Genomic DNA, 16,399 nt, shown 5'->3' on the forward strand with positions numbered 1-16,399 from the left:
ATGCTAAATTTGTGATCCCTTGATGCCTCAAAACATGTCCTACCAACCGATCCCTTCTTCTAGTCAACTTGTGCCACAAACTTCTCTTCTCCCCAATCCTATTCAATACCTCATCATTAGTTACGTGATCTACCCGCCTTATCTTCAGCATTCTTCTGTAGCACCACATTTCGAAAGCTTCTATTCTCTTCTTGTCCAAACTGGTTATCGTCCATGTTTCACTTCCACACATGGCTACACTCCATACAAATACTTTGAGAAACGACTTCCTGACACTTAAATCTATACTCGATGTTAACAAATTTCTCTTCTTCAGAAACGATTTCCTTGCCATTGCCAGTCTACATTTTATATCCTCTCTACTTCGACCATCATCAGTTATTTCACTCCCTAAATAGCAAAACTCCTTTACTACTTTAAGTGTCTCATTTCCTAATCGAATCCCCTCAGCATCACCCGGTTTAATTTGACTACATTCCATTATCCTCGTTTTGCTTTTGTTGATGTTCATCTTATATCCTCCTTTCAAGACACTGTCCATTCCGTTCAACTGCTCTTCCAAGTCCTTTGCTGTCTCTGACAGAATTACAATGTCATCGGCGAACCTCAAAGTTTTTATTTCTTCTCCATGGATTTTAATACCTGCTCCGAATTTTTCTTTTGTTTTCTTTACTGCTTGCTCAATATACAGATTGAATAACATCGGGGAGAGGCTACAACCCTGTCTCACTCCTTTCCCAACCACTGCTTCCCTTTCATGCCCCTCGACTCTTATAACTACCATCTGGTTTCTGTACAAATTGTAAATAGCCTTTCGCTCCCTGTATTTTACACCTGCCACCTTCAGAATTTGAAAGAGAGTATTCCAGTTAACGTTGTCAAAAGCTTTCTCTAAGTCTACAAATGCTAGAAACGTAGGTTTGCCTTTCCTTAATCTTTCTTCCAGGAAAAGTCGTAAGGTTGGTATTGCCTCACGTGTTCCAACATTTCTACGGAATCCAAACTGATCTTCCCCGAGGTCCGCTTCTACCAGTTTTTCCATTCGTCTGTAAAGAATTCGCATTAGTATTTTGCAGCTGTGACTTATTAAACTTATAGTTCGTTAATTTTCACATCTGTCAACACCTGCTTTCTTTGGGATTGGAATTATTATATTCTTCTTGAAGTCTGTGGGTATTTCGGCTGTCTCATACATCTTGCTCACCAGATGGTAGAGTTTTGTCATGACTGGCTCTCCAAAGGCCATCAGTAGTTCTAATGGAACGTTGTCTACTCCCGGGGCCTTGTTTCGACTTAGGTCTTTCAGTGCTCTGTCAAACTCTTCACGCAGTATCTTATCTCCCATTTCATCTTCATCTACATCCATTTCCATAGTATTTCCCTCAAGTACATCGCTCTTGTATAAACCCTCTATATACTCCTTCCACCTTTCTGCCTTCCCTTCTTTGCTTAGAACTGGGTTGCCATCTAAGCTCTTGATATTCATACATGTGGTTCTCTTATCTCCAAAGGTCTCTTTAATTTTCCTGTAGGCAGTATCTATCTTACCCCTAGTGAGACAAGCCTCTACATCCTTACATTTGTCCTCTAGCCATCCCTGCTTAGCCATTTTGCACTTCCTGTCGATATCATTTTTGAGACGTTTGTATTCCTTTTTGCCTGCTTCATTTACTGCATTTTTATATTTTCTCCTTTCATCAATTAAATATTTCTTCTGTTACCCAAGTATTTCTATTAGCCCTCGTCTTTTTACCTAACTGATCCTCTGCTGCCTTCACTATTTCATTCCTCAAAGCTACCCATTCTTCTTCTACTGTATTTCTTTCCCTCCTGTCAATTGTTCCCTTATGCTCTCCCTTAAACTCTGTACAACCTCTGGTTCTTTCAGTTTATCCAGGTCCCATCTCCTTAAATTCCCGCCTTTTTGCAGTTTCTTCAGTTTCAATCTGCAGTTCATAACCAATAGATTATGGTCAGAATCCACATCTGCCCCTGGAAATGTCATACAATTTAAAACCTGGTTCCTAAATATCTGTCTTACCATTATATAATCTATCTGAAAACTTTTAGTATCTCCAAGGTTCTTCCATGTATACAACCTTCTTTCACGATTCTTGAACCAAGTGTTAGCTATGATTAAGTTATGCTTTGTGCAAAATTCTTTCAGTTCCTAACTCCAATCCATATTCACCTACTATGTTTCCTTCTCTCCCTTTTCCTACATTCGAATTCCAGTCACCCATGACTATTAAATTTTCGTCTCCCTTCACTACTTGAATAATTTCTTTTATCTCATCATACATTTCATCAATTTCTTCATCATCTGCAGAGCTAGTTGGCATATAAACTTGTACTACTGTAGTAGGTGTGGGCTTCGTGTCTATTTTGGCCACAATAATGCATTCACTATGCTGTTTGTAGTAGCTTACCCACACTCCTATTTTTTTATTCGTTATTAAACCTACTCCTGCATTACCCCTATTTGATTTTGTATTTATAACCCTGTATTCACCTGACCAAAAGTCTTGTTCCTCCTGCCACTGAACTTCAGTAATTCCCGCTATATCTAAATTTAACCTATCCATTTCCCTTTTTAAATTTTCTAACCTACCTGCCCGATTAAGGGATCTGACATTCCACGCTCCGATCCGTAGAACGCCAAATTTCTTTCTCCTGATAACGACGTCCTGCTGAGTAGTCCCCGCCCGGACATCCAAATGGGGGACTATTTTACCTCTGGAATATTTTACCCAAGAGGACGCCATCATCATTTAATCATACAGTAAAGCTGCATGTCCTTGGGAAAAATTACGGCTGTAGTTTCCCCTTGCTTTCAGCCGTTCGCAGTACCAGCACAGCAAGGCCGTTTTGGTTAATGTTACAAGGCCAGATCAGTCAATCATCCAGACTGTTGCCCCTGCAACCACTGAAAAGACTGCTGCCCCTCTTCAGGAACCACATGTTTGTCTGGCCTCTCAACAGTTACCCCTCCGTTGTGGTTGCACCTACGGTATGGCCATCTGTATTGCTGAGGCACGCAAGCCTCCCCACCAACGGCAAGGTCCATGGTTCATGGGGGGGATTATCCCTTGCGAATCCCAAAAGACAGTCACCATAACCTTTCCGGCTGAAGGAATGTACTTCGCCTTTTTTGGTGCAGATTCTCCCTTGGTAACCCATTTTTTAAGTTGTTCTTTGGTCTCAGGAGTATAGTAATGTATCCATGTTTCATCCACAGTGACAAAACGACACTTAAAGTCCTGTGGATTCTTCCTGAACAGCTGCAACCCATCCTTGAAACACTTCCATTTTTGGTCAAGCATGAGCCATCGTGGAACCCATCTTGCAGATAGCTATCTCATGTCCAAATGTGTACGCAAAATATTATGTACCCATTCATTCGAGATGCCCACAGCAATAGCAATCTCATGCACCCTAACTCTTCTGTCATCCATCACCATGTCATGGATTCTTTCAATGAATTCTGGAGTCGTAACCTCAGCATCACTTTTGCCCATATGGCCACTCTGAAAATTTTGAAACCATGTATAAACTGTATTAATCGAAGGTGCAGAGTCACTGTAATGTTTATCAAGCTTCTCTTTAGTCTCCTGAGGCATTTTGCCTTTCATAAAGTAATGTTTAATCACCACACGAAATTCTTTTTCGTCCATTTTTTGACAATCACTTGACTTCCTTGATTCACACAAATGCCAAACACAAAGAAATAGACCAATATGGCTGAAACTTGGTGTACATTCTTTCCAAAGATCCTACTAACTAAACATGACCTCGATATGTGCCAGTGATGCCATCTCCCTTTGCACAGACTTTTCAAACACCCCTTGTAATTAAATTTACATGCACAAAGATTTCAGGTAGCAAAACAGTGAAAGGAAGAAGAAGTGAGAATAACTGAAACAGTTAATATGCTGTTTAGTATGATGTGACAAAGTAACAAAAATTAAAAAAAATTACATTTATACCAGTTAATTAGATAAAAATAACAATCAAAGTAATTTTGATAAAGATTTAAAAATAAAGAAACTTCAAAGCACCTGACAAGATTCATTTCACAGTCTTTTGCCTGTGAGTATTGCACAGTAATTGTTATGCTATGGTAACAGTACAGTTGCTATTTTTAAAACTGTAGAGCATCTTGCGAAATTCCGGACCTTTTTTCGATTCATTACTTGCAAACAAGAGCCCACTAGGGTGAATGAATGCCCCTGCAGTATGCAATACCTTGACCTTAATCTTCATCATCGTATAAATGGTTTCAAAAATCCCGCCACTGGGAACCTTGTCGGTTCTACCAGTGCAGCCCACACTTTTCAATGCTACAACTGCAAATGTGCATGAAAGGTCAAAATTAACATTCTGCATATTTTCTCATATTGAAGTGGATGGGACCTTAAATCAGAAACTGTGAAAATGGTGCTGCTTTTCAATACAGAAGCAGTCATTCATTGAAAGCTAAAATAGAACCCAAAGAACAAAACAAGCATAGGCCACTTCAGAATAACTCTGTTGAAGTTTTTGTAAAAGCAAACCAACTTTTAAATTTGTCTAATCATTAAAAAAAAATAAAAAAAAAATAAAAATGCAAGTTTTCCAAACAATTCATGTTACATTTTCGGGTCTGTACTTATAAGGTTTGATTTAATTTATTTTCATATGCTTTTTTATTAATAAATATGATAACGCATTTTTTAATTAACATTTTCATCTGTTAATAAATATAAAATACAAAGTAAGGTAATGTTATTGTCAAAACACATTACATGCTGAGCTATTGACCACTTCATTAATGAATTACCTTTAACATTCTGTTGACTTATAAAAGTGTCAGTGTGGGTCTGGGTTATACTGATTTATTTCCCCAAACCCCATCCCACTTCTTTACGAGGTGACTTACTTGGAATTTTGCAGCCCCTTTTCTTTACGGGAAAGTCAGCTGCTGGAAAATCTCGTGACTTCTCCGCCAAATAGCGCTAGGTACAGGAGCTTTTAAGCATCTTTCTACTTATAAAATTAGTAGACATACAACCTTTCCTTTTTGTCAGTTAACAATGTATTTGACTTTCATCCACAATATAATTCACACTTTCAACATACATATGTAACTTTCTGTAAGTACCTTGTACTGTCGAACATTAGAAACAAAATGAGTTACAGTTAAAAGAAAGTTGGCTTGACTACCATGACTTTCTTAAAATGATCGGAAAATACGTCTTGCCTCTACCAAGGCTGAGTCAAGAGTCCACAATAATACTTTTCCAACTGTTCTTGTATCACATAACAATAATCAGTAACACAATAAGCACAAAGCTGCATATAGGTTCCATGTTTCTTCCATATACACTCACTAACACATCTATGGATTGCCCGACAGGTACTTGTCAGTGCCGTTCAACCGCCGCGTCTACCTCCTTCCTGCAACTGATTTTAAACTTGCACACACAAACGTGACGTGCAGTAGGTATGATTTTACCATCCCACACTTGTATTTAGAATATCATGTGTTTGAGACAGTAGAAGGCTAAATGGCTCTGGAATTTACACAGAAATTCTCGAATCACTACACTACTAATGTTTCATATGTAACAGTGCTTGGAAATCTTTTAATCTTCAGAGGTAACTTTAGCAACTTGTTTTAAGAATTGCATTGTACTGGTTTAAACCACCAATTCTGCTTGATGAATGTTAAATGGAAGGCAAGGAATGCTGTGCTATCACATATGTAAGAATGGCAGGTCTGTTTGACAAACTGTCTAAGGCAGTTGTCGAACGGAGACCCGCAGGCTGCATGCAGTCCAAACTAAGTATCCCTGTGGCCTGTGGTTCTCACCAACAATAATATGCACATCTAGAAACTAACAGCCAAATCCAAAACAAGAAAATGAAACACCCTGTATCACTAATGTCCTTGATTGTCAGAGATTAGTCCTCAAACCTTTTTTTAATAGTTGTCTTTGGTTGTAATACTGGCTGCTGTTGTAGTTTTTGCTTAAGACAGTTGCTTCAGTGCAAAACAAAGTGAGAATCCAACTTGGATTTATTAAAGGCTACCGTCTTCAGACACTTGAGGCAGCTCTCCTCACTTCTGAAAATTGGTTGGCAGGATCTCCAGCCTTTATATCCACTTGCCTCCATTTCTTTGCAGGACTTAAAGTTGATGTATTTTATAATTTGATCTATAGGCTTCACTTGTGTTCGTCTAGTTCTTCTTCCACTGACATAACCCTCTGTTATTGTTTTTAGCAGCCCCCTCGTGCGTCAACAGTACACGGAATTTTCTGAACTCGCCCTCATTTGTGAACTTCTCTGTTATAATGCTCACTTAGAGCCAGCAATGTTTATTGAACATAATTAATATGTTTATTGAACATAATTAATGTGTGTAACACCAAACTGAAATTGTCTTTTAATTCACAAACCAAACAGTAATGGTTCTTGATTGACAATCCTTCATGCTAACCATTCACCTACCAGGGACGGACAATCCAAACACTAATTAGGCAATAAGCTCACATTTAGTAATTGAAGTCCCATTAAGCTTAACAGAAGATGAAAACACACATCTGTAATTTGTAGCTCTGTACACAGAGTTAACAGTACAGCTGTCAGAGTTCGCAGGTAGAGGTGGGCCAGATCGTGACAGTTTAGAAAGAAAACTGCTATCGGGCAGTGTATTTGCCCAATACAGAGCTTCACGTGAGTATCTGGCAATATTGGTACTGTTCTCACCACAACTGCCCTCGCCAGATGTAGGTTGCGTTATGCGTATTGATATGTCCATATCTTCCAGTTGCATATCCAGCAGTGTTACTAAATTATCAGTTTGTTTGATATTCAGGATGCACCTGGAACATTACATGTCAAAAGAATTTATTGTTTTTCCTTTCCTCAGTCCCAGGAGTCAAAGTCTCACAGCTGTACACTGCTTCATTCCAAATATATGCTTTCAGTACCTTTTTCTGATTCATGCAAGATTACTTTTTAAGATATCTCCTTCTTTTTATCAAAGGCACTTTTTGCTTGAACAATTCTGCTTCTTATTACTACTTTCTGTCTCCTATCTTTAGTGATCTAGCTTGCTAAATAAGTAAATGAGTCAACTAGTTACAGTGGCTTGTCACATTCATGTATTCAGATTTTGGCCTGCCCTCCTGTATCATAAACTGTCATCTTTGTTATAGACTCTCTAATTTGCATATTAGATTTTCCCATAACTTTGTCTGTATCATGTGACACAGATTGCTCTAGAAACTTGTATTTCTCATACTGAGCATGTTTTGGACCATAGTCCATTTTCATTTTCAATACTTGTCCTATTGAGGAGAAACGAAATCACAATATTGAAATAAATACAATAAAAGTATTTGGATATAGTGCAAATATTTGTACCTACATAAATGCTTTTATTATGTTTATTGTGATATTGTGTTTTCATTTCTCTTTGAGAGAACACCTGTTGAAAATAGACTTTTGTCTGAAACATGTCCAGCATGAGAAATAAGTGTTTACAGAGAAGCCATAAGTATCTGAAGATAGTGTTATTTAAACAGTTTCTGTTGGCTGCACAATTTTTGATCTTTTTGTGGTTTCTGAAATTCAGTGCTGTACAGAGTGTGATCTAAAATTGTGGTTCATGCTTGGATTGCACATATATTAGAAACTTCGTAACATTTTTTTCCCTTTATGTTTAGGATATCCCGAAACAAAGCAACAACAGTGACTGTGGTGTCTTCATGTGCAAGTATGCAGAATGCATTACACGTGATGCTAAGTTGGAGTTCTCCCAGAACGACATGCCAGAGATACGAATGGAAATGATGGAAGAAATCCAAACAATGACCCTGCTTCACCCCTGAATGTGTAATTGCTGACAGCTTTTGCACACAGAAATCGAGGAAAATTTACCATTTGAGGCATCATTGTCTCACACACTTCAGTTAACATGGAAGAACTATAAAAAAGTGCATGCTTAGAAATAAGATAATGATCTTTTTATTGGTATTTTCTTTCTTTCTTATTAAAAATTTACTTGTGTTTTATGTCAGTGCGAGGAAAGACATTTTTTAGTCCTGTAGAGGAATACCATTGCGTTAAATGCTAGCAGCTTTTTTAAAGATTGCACTGAAAGTTCCGATGTAAATGAAGAAAAATGGAACTGCAAAAACTGATGTATCTATATGTACATAAGCATGGAATTTATTTTCATATGTTCCTATAGGTCTACAACTTTGTAAATTCAATCAGAGGAGTAAGATATCAGTGTCATTATTGTTAATGTTATTAGTATATGTGTACAAGACTGTGATGTAATAAATTATATACTATATTACTTTGCATCTATATTGATTTTCCTCCTTATGAGTCTGATATTTGAGTAAGTTAGTAAATATATCTGGTTTATATAGTTCACATTTTCACACAGTCGCACACACAAGTTTTTCGTAGGCTTTTGTCTCATGCAATACTTTGTTCCGTTACATTGTTCTCCTTAATACATTTGCAAAATATTATTATTATTATTATTATTATTGTTATTACACTCAGTAAAGGTAAATTCTTCTGGAAAACTTGGAATTCTCAGGGAATCTTGGTACAACTCCGTTACTTGGCAGCATTTCAACCAAACATCAAAGGGCATTGTGGCCAGTATGGATACGGTGATCACACATTGTCTCCAATGCTATTTTGGTTCTTGTTTCAAAACCTAAGATCGGCTGCATGTCATTTGTATTTCCAAGGTGGATTCTTCGAATCACATTGTCTTCGGAACAGTGGAGTGACATGAAAGTTTTCCAGTTTTTTTGGAACTTTACCAGGAAGAAATGCATTTATGGATATATTTGCCTAAGCTTTCATACTGTACTTAAAAACTAATTTCGAAGTACCTGGAGTGCTATACTCCACCAACTTCTTCCACAAATGCACTGACTGCGATCCATGATCATACATGCTTACTTCATCTCTCTATGAATTCAACTGAAAATTGGCTCAAATGTGTAGGTGTATACCATAAATATTGACCAATGTTGACATCAATATGTGGATGAAGGGTAATGGAGACTTCAATTGCAACACGGTTTGTAGTTGTTACAAGTGTAGTGTTAAATAATGATTTTATTAAGGTTAATATGTGCCAGTGATTAAATTTTATTTTCACATTTGTATTGGTTAAATAATGGTTTTCTTCAGATTGATATGTGCCAGTGACTAAATTTTATTTTCACAATTAGAATTTTACAAGAAAAGTAAGGTAAAAATATCATTTTGAGTATACCATTACTATATGTTTACAAGGTGTTTTCACAGCCAACTTTAGCAAATATGTGTTTTCAACATCAGACCTGAAGCCAACATAAAAATGCATTACGCATCTCAAAATTGATGAACCATGGTATTGTATAATCTCATTCAATCTGATCATATTTATTTTACATACTTTTTTTATTTATTTTACATACTTTTTTCCCAACCTTCAGTTCATTATCCACTAGTGTATTCTCCGCTTGTAATTAAAAATTTATGTTTTTGAGAAACTTTGTTTAAATTTGTTTAAATCATTTGTATTAAAAGATCATTATTGTTCTGCCTTAATGAAAGGGTGGTAGATAGGGTTCAAGGTCATGAGGAGTTGTGAAGCCATGTACACACTGAGATTAAAACATGTTTTCAAAATACACTCCTGGAAAATGAAATAAGAACACCGTGAATCCATTGTCCCAGGAAGGGGAAACTTTATTGACACATTCCTGGGGTCAGATACATCACATGATCACACTGACAGAACTACAGGCACATAGACACAGGCAACAGAGCATGCACAATGTCGGCACTAGTATAGTGTATATCCACCTTTCGCAGCAATGCAGGCTGCTATTCTCCCATGGAGACGATCGTAGAGATGCTGGATGCAGGCCTGTGGAACGGCTTGCCATGCCATTTCCACCTGGCGCCTCAGTTGGACCAGCGTTCGTGCTGGACGTGCAGACCGGGTGAGACGACGCTTCATCCAGCCCAAAACATGCTCAATGGGGGACAGATCCGGAGATCTTGCTGGCCAGGGTAGTTGACTTACACCTTCTAGAACACGTTGGGTGGCACGGGAGACATGCGGACGTGCATTGTCCTGTTGGAACAGCAAGTTCCCTTGCCGGTCTAGGAATGGTAGAACGATGGGTTCGATGACGGTTTGGATGTACCGTGCACTATTCAGTGTCCCCTCGACGATCACCAGTGGTGTACGGCCAGTGTAGGAGATCGCTCCCCACACCATGATGCCGGGTGTTGGCCCTGTGTGCCTCGGTCGTATGCAGTCCTGATTGTGGCGCTCACCTGCACGGCGCCAAACACGCATACGACCATCATTGGCACCAAGGCAGAAGCGACTCTCATCGCTGAAGACGACATGTCTCCATTCGTCCCTCCATTCACGCCTGTCGCGACACCACTGGAGGCGGGCTGCACGATGTTGGGGCGTGAGCGGAAGACGGCCTAACGGTGTGCGGGACCGTAGCCCAGCTTCATGGAGACGGTTGCGAATGGTCCTCGCCGATACCCCAGGAGCAACAGTGTCCCTAATTTGCTGGGAAGTGGCGGTGCGGTCCCCTACGGCACTGCGTAGGGTCCTACGGTCTTGACGTGCATCCGTGCGTCGCTGCGGTCCGGTCCCAGGTCGACGGGCACGTGCACCTTCCGCCGACCACTGGCGACATCATCGATGTACTGTGGAGACCTCACGCCCCACGTGTTGAGCAATTCGGCGGTACGTCCACCCGGCCTCCCGCATGCCCACTATACGCCCTCGCTCAAAGTCCGTCAACTGCACATACGGTTCACGTCCACGCTGTCGCGGCATGCTACCAGTGTTAAAGACTGCGATGGAGCTCCGTATGCCACGGCAAACTGGCTGCCACTGACGGCGGCGGTGCACAAATGCTGCGCAGCTAGCGCCATTCGACGGCCACACCGCGGTTCCTGGTGTGTCCGCTATGCCGTGCGTGTGATCATTGCTTGTACAGCCCTCTCGCAGTGTCCGGAGCAAGTATGGTGGGTCTGACACACCGGTGTCAATGTGTTCTGTTTTCCATTTCCAGGAGTGTATATTTCCAGTTGCTACTTGTGGACACCATTTCGAAACATGTTTTGAATTACAGAACCAAGTATCTAGCAGTGTCTGTACAGATTGTTTCATACTTTCTTTCCATTTGTAGTATTGAGTGGAGCAGACAATGCAGCAGGCTGTCGAGTTGTTATGACTGCATCAGGTTGAAGTTCCGTATGGATCAAGCAGCACAAGAACAGCACAAAGAAAAGATGCTCTGCAGAGAATTGCTGCTATGTTTGGTACTAGTAGCAACTGCATTGAAAATAAATAAATATAGTTGCATGTCGTCCAGTATCGATGGGAAAAGAGGAAGGTGATGAACAGTGGTGCAGACTGTTGGACAACATAGTATGGTACAGCTATGCATTCACGCAGTTTCGTGATGATATTCATGAACCAAAGAAAACTAAATGCTGTGGCTAAACAGGTGTTCATTCCCCGTCACATTCATAAGCAACTCAGACACTAACAACATTGTTGAAACGATAATTTTTGATGATTTGTGCGGAATCATACCAACTGAATAAAAATTTGGTAATATGTGTATCTAATGACGTTTTTGATTAATTACACAAGCCTTCAGGACTTCCACCAGTGCTCCACAAACTTCAGGTACAACTTGAGATTTGCTTTGAAATGTGAAAATAGTGTGGTATGCAAGGCTCTGAATTAGCAAAAAATAATGCTACCACATTTCCAGGTATTCAAAATTGGTGGATGACATCCAAGTAAAATTATGAAAACCAGAGCTATATTTAGCTGCTGTACCAAGTTATTACTGCCATTTCTTCTCTACTATGTTTTCATTCACCAGTCATGGCAAGGCCTTTCACTTTGATTGCAGGAACCTGCTTTGAGTACTAATAGTGCAGTATCACGTGTCATTACTGTTCCCTCATCACTGGAGGTAACATAGCGGATGATACAGAAACTAAATGACAAACAGCCTTACAGATGATGTGAATACACTACGAGAAATGTTTGCCACCAGTGTGGACAGAACAATAATAATTGGGGGGGGGGGGGGGGGGGGGTGGTGGTGTTTAAAGTGGTGTAAGTATTTTGTTCTTCTTTTAAAGATCAGTAGTGCTATGATGTCTAATTTAAAGAAATTTTATTAAGATATTCTGAAGAGTCACCCAAATTTAAAGGATTGGCTTGAACCTGTGCCTGGTGAACCTTCTGTAGCCTTTTCCAGTTACTTCTGTAGCCAAGTATCTTTAAGTAGTATGAGATGTCCGGTGCTTTTTAGCCACATGAAGGGGAAAAAGCATTCTCAACACATTAAGTAAGAGCACGTAATTTCAACTCGAAGTGTTTTTTCAGCCAGAGAGGTCAACTGCTACCGTGTCATCTACTACTTCTGAGCCACTTACTTCTTTGTATCATCATCTTCAGAATCTAAAGTATCTGCATTACCTTCAACAACAAATTGTCCACATGGAGTTGAAGAATTTATGTTAAAAGAGGCTGTAACAATAGCAGAAATTCTCTGGTGTGTTAAAACAATTATGACACACAAGCTATTTCAGGTAGCAAAAATGATGTTGCTGTAATCTTGAGAATGTGTAACAATAGTTTTGTAGCTAACAAGATGCAACTTGAGATAGATAAGGTAGGATATGTTCTTATGTTTGATATAGCACCTAACTTTAATCAACTGTTATGTGGGTTGCTGATGAAAGCCAGTTATATTGTTTTCAGTTTTCATGTATCACTGAATAAAGCTGTGTGGGGCACCCAAATAGATGTAAATACCAGATTTTCGGGTGAAGATGAAAAAAGAGATAACAACAAGATACATTACTTCCTCTTTTCTTGGTTGCTCCAGAGTTTCTGACCTTGTATCTTCTTTCACTTACGTGACAAAAGAGACACCAAAGGGAAAGATTCTCCAGATTTTGATGGACAGGCCAAATGTGAATTAGCCATTTCTGAAAAAAATATAAAACACGTTTAGCAAGAGTCGAAACTGCTTGATATTGGTAGCTGTGGGCTTCATTACATGCATAATACCTTCATAGAGGCAATCAATGCAACACATTGGGGCATTCATTACTGTTGAGAACCTTGCATAATTTGTTCACAAATGTCCCTGCCAGGAAAGCATTATATATTCAGTGTTCAGGCTCCACCATTTCCAAGAAAAATTTGTTGTGTCAGATGGTTAGAGAATTCCTCAGTTGCTCAAAGAGCAAGTAATATAACGCCAAACATGAAGAAATTTCTCTAGCCTATGAAGAAAGATAAGAATGAAAGTTGGTAAGTAAGTTTATTAATGATCCATTGCTGTGTCCCAAACATGCTTTTTTTCAAGTTGATAACCTGAAATATTGAACTTTTCCGAACACAGTTCAGGATAGACATTCCGTTAACTCCATGTCTCCACACAGCTTTGGTATCTATAGTACAGACAGCATTAAAACATTTTATGAAGCCAGAGATGTTAGAGAAAAGCATGTCAATCAAGTTAGACCGAGCAGGGCAGTGCATTGGTTTAGCACACTGGACTCTCCATTTTGGAGGACTACTGTTCAAATCTGCATCCAATCAGCTTGATTTAGGTTTTCCGTGATTTCCCTAAATCACTTAAGACAAAGGCTAGGATGGTTCCTTTGAAAAAGCACGGCCGCTATTCTTCTCCATCCTTCCCTAATCTGAGCTAGTGATCAGTCTCTAATGATCTCGTTGTTGACAGGACGTTAAGCACTAATCTCTCCCTCTCTCCTCAATCAAGTTAGCTGATGTCATGGAAGAAAAGACCTGTTACCTCCAAAAAAATGTAGTTGTAGGTTTTGATACCCGCAAAGAATTAAAGAATACCAATTCGGACGCAAGAACAGTCAATATGTTCATTCAAGTTTCGACAAGAATGTAGGGCAAGTCCTCATACATATGTCGTCAAACTTAATAACAGGTCACCCTCAAACTACCCACTGACAATCATCATAGCGTTTCTTGATCTAGGGTTGATTGTGTCGAACATCAGTTTGGTGAAATCACACCTCAATAAGCTGCTTTATATTTTCCCAGAAAGTAATAATGTAAGTTGAACTGCAGCAGATAATGTAATATTTGAATTGAAGGACCTGACTTTCTACCACATGTTATTAATTCTTTTAAAGAATACAGTCATTCTGAAAAAAAGAGTTGATGATTTCTGGTGGGATATCCTTAGTGATAAAATACCAAGATTTGATGGTTTTCATGAAATTAATTAGCAGTCTTTCCCATGGATATGCTAACATTGAAAGGGACATTTCTGTTAAAGGTGAACGCCTCTCTGAAAATATGAGGGAGTAATCAGTTGTTACACACAGGCAAATATATGATCCTGTCTGTGATATAAGAGACACTGACAACTTTGGATATTCCAAAATCCATTATTCACAGTACAAGGAATGCACACTCACATTACGCAGAGTATCATAATCAATTCAGAGAACAATAACATACAGAAGAACAGAGCATTTTAGAAAAATGGTAAAAATACATGGAAGTGAAAGAGTTGGAAACAAATTGTTTGAAAATTTTAGAAAGTGCTAAAAAAGAAGCATTGGCAATTGAAGAACACATAAAGGCTTTAAAAAATTAGATAACAGCATGGTGACAGTGCATTTCTTTCATAAATAGTGAAATTATCTCAAAAATTCAAAATTTCACTCCTCTACCAAATTTCTAAATAGCAATATAACAGAGATCCATACTGGATTTTCCATTGTTTGAAATTTCTAAATAGACATTTTGTGTGTTTAGAGTTGGTTCTTGAATGTTTAAAGAAATTGTTGTAGTATTTTTCGGAAGAAAACTGTGTTATCTTGTCTAAGCCTGCTTAATTTTAAACAGATTTCTATCAATTTAATAATTTTGTTTTTGATCGAGTGGCCTTTTATCAGCTATTTTTACAGCTTTGTTATAAACGTCCTATAATAGTAGGCCTACCGTTTTTCCCTAAGCTGTAGGTAAAACTATAGACATATGTAATACTTTAAACTTTTTTTTATGCACTAAAGCTCCATTCTCTTGTAGGCAAGGACCATTATTTATTAATGAATACAGTCACCTGGAGATTTGTAATACTTACCTGGAATTCTCAGACAAAATATATTTTCTCTCTCTCCCAAGTTTGAGTATCCACCTTGATTTATCGCTTTGGATGTCTGATGAAGTTCATCAGCAGTGGAGCTAAACAACACATTGTCCTCAATTACAAGAATATTTCCTAAGTTACTTGGAAGCCATCATGTTTATACTGGACATTAATACAGTCAGTGTCCTGCACCACAGCAGACTCTTCACAGAATTTCTTAAGTCTGCAATCAGTAAGTGACTAGAATAGTATTACTTCCTTCCTCATGGAGGGGAAAGGGATACATCAGGGAAGGTTAAAAAGAAAGGGCAGATATCTCCATACCCAGGATTAAAGGGTCCCACACATTATTGACTCATTTTCCTCCTAATTCATAATTGCACTATTCATTTCATTTCTCCTTCTTTTAATCCATTGTTACTTTTCACCCTGTTCTGATCATCTGAATTTAGACCTCCTCCATCTTTCTATCCCCAAGTCCTCACAGTAGGTGGGTAAATTGTGTGCTTTAGGCCGGAGTGACCTGCCCTTCATTTTTATCCTTGCCTAAATGACTCAATCTTCTCTTCTCTCTCTCTCTCTCTCTCTCTCTCTCTCTCTCTCTCTCTCTCCCCCCCTCTCTCCACTCTCCCCTCTCCACCCTTTCCTCTTTCCTCCAGGAAGGAACTATTAGTACTCTCTTATGTGCGTATCAGCAGTGCAAAACCTTTCACCTCCTGAACATAAGTCCTGTCTCATAATTTAATAAAACATAAAATAAATGTGTGGTAAGTATAAAATAAGTATAAAATAACAACTTTTGAATAGTGTGCTATGTGAGAAATTCTTGTGGAAAAATAAACAAAAATAAAAAATTCATGAATAAGAAACACACTGTGCAGCAACTTATGCCCGTGAAGTCATCTCGGCAGTAATTTACATGTATAAAAGTTTTTTTTCAAACAGTGGTTAATGTCCAGAATGAATCTCGGGTATGTTTACCCCATTACCACAACCCTGCTTGCGGGGATCATTTACCCTGCACCAGTACACATTGCTAGTTGTGCAAAAACATTGCACTCAAATGTAATGAAAGTGATATTTTCTAAATTGTCTGACAATAATAACAATGGTTTGTTGGTGCAAAAGGAAGTTACTGGGAAGCAGAAAGGAGGTATGTGGATTACACCCTTTGAATGCAGGAAATC

General features: G+C 38.8%; 1 protein-coding gene across 1 annotated transcript in view; it reads left to right on the forward strand.

Moving 5' to 3' along the window:
• The window catches only part of LOC124551228 (microtubule-associated protein futsch-like), a 365,786-nt gene extending 357,436 nt beyond the window's left edge, over nucleotides 1–8,350 (forward strand). The window contains exon 43 of the mRNA XM_047126221.1: nucleotides 7,713–8,350. Within this exon, the coding sequence (XP_046982177.1) occupies nucleotides 7,713–7,877 (165 nt within the window). The 3' untranslated portion in view covers nucleotides 7,878–8,350. The remainder of the gene's footprint in view (nucleotides 1–7,712) is intronic.
• The last annotated feature ends 8,049 nt before the right edge of the window (nucleotides 8,351–16,399 follow it).

The sequence above is a fragment of the Schistocerca americana genome, chromosome 9, assembly GCF_021461395.2.
Source record: "Schistocerca americana isolate TAMUIC-IGC-003095 chromosome 9, iqSchAmer2.1, whole genome shotgun sequence".
NCBI lineage: Eukaryota > Metazoa > Arthropoda > Insecta > Orthoptera > Acrididae > Schistocerca > Schistocerca americana.